The sequence below is a fragment of the Petaurus breviceps genome, unplaced genomic scaffold, assembly GCF_028583685.1.
Source record: "Petaurus breviceps papuanus isolate PSGF00001 unplaced genomic scaffold, PetGlider_PUasm1.0 90510, whole genome shotgun sequence".
NCBI lineage: Eukaryota > Metazoa > Chordata > Mammalia > Diprotodontia > Petauridae > Petaurus > Petaurus breviceps.
The window spans coordinates 1,593,619-1,600,173 of NW_027187267.1; the positions used below are offsets into that span (position 1 = coordinate 1,593,619).

Below are 6,555 nucleotides of genomic sequence, written 5' to 3' on the forward strand. Positions count from 1 at the left end.
TGTATAGTATCTTGATTTCTCATAAAATCATTAGTTTCCATTTGCTCCAATCTAATTTTGAAGGAATTATTCTCTTCAGTGAGTTTTTGAAATTCCTTTTCCATCTGGCCAATTTTACTTTTTAAGGCATTCTTCTCTTCATTGACTTTTTGGGTCTTTTTTGCCAGGTAAGTTAGTCTATTATTTAAGGTGTTATTTTGTTTTCAATCAGGCTGTTGACTCACTTGTCATCATTTTCCTGCATCATTCTCATTTCTCTTCCCAATTTTTCCTCCACTTCTCTTACTTGATTTTCAAAGTCCTTCCTGGGCTTCTCCGTGGCCTGTAACCACTTCATATTTATCTTGGAAACTTTTGATGTAGGAATTTTGACTTTGTTGTCTTCTTCTGGTTGCATGTTTTGATTCTTTTTGTCCCTCCAAAAAGATTCTGTGGTCTGATTGTGCTTCCTCTGTTTGCTCATCTTGCCAGTCAAAATTACTTGACTTTTGAGCTCTTTGTCATGGTAGAACTCTGCTTCCAGAGTGGAGAGAGCTGTGTTCCAAATTTCTGGGGGTTTCACAGTTGTTGTCAGAACTGTTTTCAGAGCTATGAGGAGGGCGCCCTCTCTACAGCTCCCATAAGCTCTGGCCACACTAGTGTTCCTCCATCCAGGAATGCCACCCAAGACCGTGACCCAGATCCAAGCAGGTGAAAGCAAGAGAAATTACTCTTTGAATGGTTGCTTTGTCCCCCTATGATCTGGAGGCCAGGAGCTCCTGAGGCATGTGGCAGCAGCTGCAGCCTCAGCCACAGAGCACCTCTGGCCCTGGGGGTAGGGGCTGTACTGCACTCTTCTCTTACCCAGTTCCAACAGAGTTGTCTTTGTTGTTTATGGGCTGAGAAGTCTGGAAACCATCACAGCTGCCAGTGATTCACTCTCCTGAAGTTTGCTCTGGCCTGTGTGGTCACCTCCAATCTGGGCTGGTGCAGTTCATGCAGGACTGTGCTCAGCTCCAAGACCACTCTGATAGAACCTTTTTGTTGGCATACCAGACTGCCTTCAGTGAGAGATTTGTTCCTCTCTGTCACTTTGTGGATTCTGTAGCTCTAAAATTTATTTAGAGTCAATTTTTTTTACAGGTATTGGAGGTAGTTGGAGTGAAAACTCAAGGAAGTTCCTTCTTTTGTTCTGCATCTTGGCTCCACTGCCAGATTCTTTCAATTGTATTTTATCCTCTGGTTCGAGGATATTAAAGCAGTTTTCTATGATAATTTCTTGACATATGTCTAGATGCCAACTTTCTAATCTGTCTTAGATCCAGAAAATGTCTCATCATGACCTTTTATTGGCTTTGACATTCCAAAATTTGATTTGAACTGTTATTTTAAACTTATTTGGAAGGGAATGTTGTCAGAGTTCTGCTGGGTTACTGTCTCTATTCCACCATCTTGGCTCTATTATTTCTTTTTCTTATGCACCAACATTCATTGCAATGTAAGGAAAAGTACACCAGGGGTCAGTAAAGTGTGGTCTGTAGTGCCAAATCCTATCCACTGCCATTTTTTTAAACATGGATCCCAGTTAAAAATGATTTTTTTTTTACATTTTATAACATATTCATGTATTGAAGATATAAGAAAAAACATTCTTAGCTTGTCAGTCAGATTTAACCCTTCCCAAATTATTGCCTCACCCCTTCCCCAAAGAGAAATGTATCAAAGAATTCAATAAACTCTTTAAATAAACATATACTTTGGTATTCAGTGACTTCACAGCAAAGGTTAATTTTGGGAAGAATAATTTAAAATATGTTGGAAAATGAGTAAGGATAGTGGAAAAAGATGTATAGATTATAAATATCCTGAGGTTTAGGCATCATAAACATTTCCTCTGAGAAATGGACCAAAAGATTATGGATATAGCAAGCAAAAGAAAATGCTTTAACAGACAGAAAATGATTTATTACTGATATGGGTGCATTCCTGAATCAACCATCTATATGTATCATCAAACTACCAACTCTTTAGAGCAAATAGAATAAGTAATAATAATAACAATAATAATAAAAGTAATAATAGCTAGTATTTATACAGATTTTTATACTTTTCAAAGTGATATATATATATATGTATATGAGAAAATTAGTAGATAGGTAAAAGAAATAATACAATGAAAAACAGAGTAGACAATTAGATCAACCTTATCTATGGAATCAAGATGCTGATGCTGGACTAAGAGATGTGGATAGAGGAAAGGATATCACTAGTCATCTCCAAGAAAAGACTATGTGACCATAAGTGACACTTAGTGAAGAAGGAAGGGAATAAGCATTTATATAGCACCTGCCACATGCCAGGTGCTGCACTAAGTACTTTTCACAAATATTTCATTTTATCCTCACAACAGCTCCACAAGGTGCATGATATTATTATTCCCATTTTACAGCTGAAGAAATTGAGGTAAAGAAATTAAGTGGCTTGACCAGGGTTGCAAAGCTGGTAAGTATTTGAGGCTAGATTTTAACTCTAGTCTTTCTGACTCCAGTTCTATCACTCTTTCCACTGTGCTACCAGATGCCTTTGGTAGAATTTAGAAAGGCTTCCTAAATTTGGATACAGGCCATGTTCTAAGATCCTTTCAAAATTTATCACCTCAAATGTTTGAAGACATTGGCCAATATTTGCCTTAATCTCCCCAGTTTCCTTGGGTGATCTTTATATGAAATGATGTCCAGTTCCTCCTTCAGATGATTCTAGTTGTTCTTTGGACACTCTCCATAGTGTTCATGTCTTTTTCAAAATATGACACCAAGAATTAAACCCTCAATTCCAGATGAAGTCTGACCAGGCAGAATAAAGCTCCTAGGACCCAAACCTCTCTCATTCTGAATCCTCTTCCACTTTTAATACACTTAAGACTGAGTTGGATTTTTGATTATCATATTACATTCTTGGCTCCTATTGCATTTGAAGTTTCCTAAAATGTCCATATCTTTTTTTTCAGAGAACAACAATTTATTAATATTTCTACCATCTTGTACTTCTGACTTTGAATTTTTGTACCTAAGCATAGGACTTTCCATTTATGTCTATTATATTTGCAGCTCTATTAGAATCCTCTTCCCTTATGACAAGCTGATACCTTTATTTCTTCTGTATCTATGGATTACTCCAAATCCTGTGCCCTGAAGGATATATCTAACTTGTCTTTCATATGACAACACTTCAAATATTTGAATTCAGATTTCATGATCTTGATGGATATTCTCTTATCCTAGCTAAAAATATCTAGTTATTGGAAATTAACATCATATAGCATGGTCTATATATCTTTGTCATCATTCTAGTTGGTCTCTTGTTGGTTGCCATCTCTTAGTGATGCCCTAAATCCATATGTGTTGCAGCTAGCATCCCTATTCCTAGGACATATTACTTCCTTCTCCTTTGCTTTTTTCTTTTTAAGTAGTAATTAAAATAAACCAAGTTACAGACAATTATCTAGAAAATTCAGAATGAAGACCCTCAGCTTCATTAGCCCACAGAATTGAGCATCCTTTTTCCCCCTCACTCCTCTCTGCAGATCATTCCCTGGGAACAACTTCCTCCAGAAAACCTAACCACAATCACTGAGTTCCTGCTGCTGGGCTTCTCCAGTCTCCAAGAAAAGCAACTTGTGCTTTTTCCTATCTTCCTCTGTCTCTACCTAGTCATCCTCAGTGGGAATATCACAATTGTCACTGTCATCTGCCTGGAGCAGAGTCTTCACATCCCCATGTACTTTTTCTTAGGGGTCCTCTCTGTCTCTGAAACCTGTTATACATTCGTTGTCCTGCCCAAGATGCTTATCAACTTGTTCTCTGTGCTCAGGACCATTTCCTTCACCAGCTGTGCTGTCCAGATGTTCTTCTTCCTTGGCTTTGGTGTCACCAACTGCCTGCTTCTTGGTGTGATGGGTTATGACCGCTATGCTGCCATCTGCCACCCTTTGCGTTACCCAATCCTCATGAACTGGAGGGTCTGCAGACTGTTAGCAGCCACTTGTGGAGTGAGTGGCTTCCTAATTTCATTGGTGGGAACAACCTTGGTATTCATTCTACCCTTCTGCAAGTCCAACAAGGTTGAACACTATTTCTGTGACATCTCGCCTGTTATTCACCTTGCTTGTGGTGATTCCTATATTAATGAGTTTGTCATATTCATCTGTGGGGTCCTAGTGCTTGTTTTCCCTCTGACTTTCATCTGCATCTCCTATGGTTTCATTGTTCGTACTATCTTAAAGATTCCATCTGCTGAGGGGAAGAGGAAGGCCTTTTCCACCTGTGCCTCCCACCTCACAGTGGTTGTAGTCCACTATGGATGTGCATCCTTTGTTTACCTCAGGCCCTCCAAGATCACATCAAGTAAAGACCAACTCGTGACAGTGAGTTATACCATTATCACCCCCTTGTTAAATCCCATGGTTTATAGTCTAAGAAACAAGGATGTCCAAATAGCCATTCGGAAAGTGATCAACTGGGGAGGATTTCTCCTTAAAACTGTATAATTTGAAACCCTCATGATTGTGGACAAATAGTTGTACTAGAGGTATTGTTTGTTTTGATAGAGACGTGAGTTCAATGCTTCTCACAGGAATGAATATTTTTAAGCTTGGGTAGAGATTAAAAAAAATTCTGTTAATATTTCCAATCTAGCTAGCCAAATAGGTTAATATTTTTATATTAAAAATTTAAATATATACAACATAATAATCAAATAATAAACCATATCAGTCAGTTTAAAATAACAGGCTTTCAGCAGAAGTTACATTTCTTTGTGTAAATATTCACTATATGCAATGTGAAAACAATGAAGAAATATGAATTGTTGATTTCACTTCAGTAAAATTTTTTTCTCAATAAAAATCTATTTCTCTTTCTTTATACAATTCTGCTTAATGAATGCTATCATACTCCTATTCATATTTGAATGTTTTACTTGTGTTTTTATATGAGTGGCAGGGACAGGAAGAAAGTCAACTTGGCTGAACTATCAGTACAGGAAAAAGTATAATGTATACTAAGACTTTATATGTAAGTTGCAATCAGGTCATAAAGGCCTTTCAGTATCAATTAGAAGAGTTTATATTTGACTCTAGATACCATATGGAACCACTGGAGTTCAACAAGCAGGAGGTGATATGGGAAGATTTGTATTTTAGAAAAATCACCTTGAGAGAAATGGGGAGAATAGATTAAAGCAGGGAGAGTCTTGATGCAGGCAGATGAATTAGGAGACTGGTGTGATAGTTCAAGGAAGATGTACTGAAGGCTTGAACTAGTGGATATGTTGGTGCAGGGGAAGGGATAGAACTCAGAGGAATTAGAGAATTAGAAACAAGATCTGGCCACTACCTGCATATATTATATGGGTGAAATATAAGAGTCAAAGATGATGCTGGGTGACTGGAAATATGGTGAAGACCTCAATAGGAGTTATCTAAAACAAAAAAATAATTTTGATTAGATTTCATTTTGTGACAATGTTGTTCATGCACATGTGCTTCTGATGAAACTATATTGACACAGAACATCTGACATAGATCATACTGAGCTGATTTCCCTAACTTTACTTAGTTCTTCTAGTTAGTTGAGTGCTAGAATTCATGCTATACACATGTGTTTTATTGTGTTCTTTTGTTGTATTTTTAATTCTGTTCTGTTAAGTAACCGATAATATTTCAAGGAAATGTATAAAGTGGTAGCTCTTAAAGAGCACACCTCAATAATTGTTGGAGATATTATAGCAGCTGTTGGTGTAAGAGAGTCAAATGTTTGAATAATCATTCAAAACCTTAATGAAATAAGATCAGACATATTGAAATGAATGGAGAAATGCCATGGGTAATGAAAAACATTAAGAACTAACAAATTATTTTCTACAAAACAGCCTCATTTTATGTAGAAAATAAGCAAAGATCTTCAGAAGAATATGACCAGGGGAAAGATTGTTTTGATTCATTTATAGTATGATGTAGGTTTCCTGAAGTTGAAAAAACAGAATAGAAAAAAGCTAATAACAGTACTTAACAAGAAAAATAAAACAAAATAATAAACTATCACAACATTTGTCATGGGGATGATGATAAAAATCTAGAGTTAAGCATTGAAGATTTGAAGATGGTAGTTTTCACTGATGTTTTTTTTTTTTTACATTTCATGGCTATACCAAAACCATTCTCTGCACAGTCCCTGGAGTGTGCCACACAACTCCACAGGGTGGGGGGTCCCTACCTTTAAGACCACTAGTACAGTGTATAGAGTGATAGTTTTGAAGAAAGGAAGACTTGGGTTTAAATACCATTATTTTCTAGTAAGCATGGAGATATCACTTAAACTCTAGGAGACACAATTTCATCATATATAAAGTGGAGGTCTTAGTACTCTACTATCTATTTCATATGCTTGTTTCAAGAATCAAATGAGATAATATGTATAAAGTACTTAGAAAACTTCAAAGGCTTTCACAGGGTGGCCAAAAAAATCTTAATGTGGTTTTAAGCTTTAATAGTTTAATGAAATAACATTTAAGATATAG

The 6,555-nt window shown here is 36.6% G+C and overlaps 1 protein-coding gene across 1 annotated transcript; it reads left to right on the forward strand.

The window, feature by feature from the left end:
- Nucleotides 1–656: 656 nt before the first annotated feature.
- LOC138142005 (olfactory receptor 10R2-like) lies at nucleotides 657–4,525 on the forward strand. The gene is made up of 3 exons (XM_069062925.1): nucleotides 657–690; nucleotides 2,429–2,481; nucleotides 3,518–4,525. The coding sequence occupies exons 1-3, from the start codon at nucleotides 657–659 to the stop codon at nucleotides 4,523–4,525; spliced, it is 1,095 nt and encodes a 364-aa protein (XP_068919026.1).
- The last annotated feature ends 2,030 nt before the right edge of the window (nucleotides 4,526–6,555 follow it).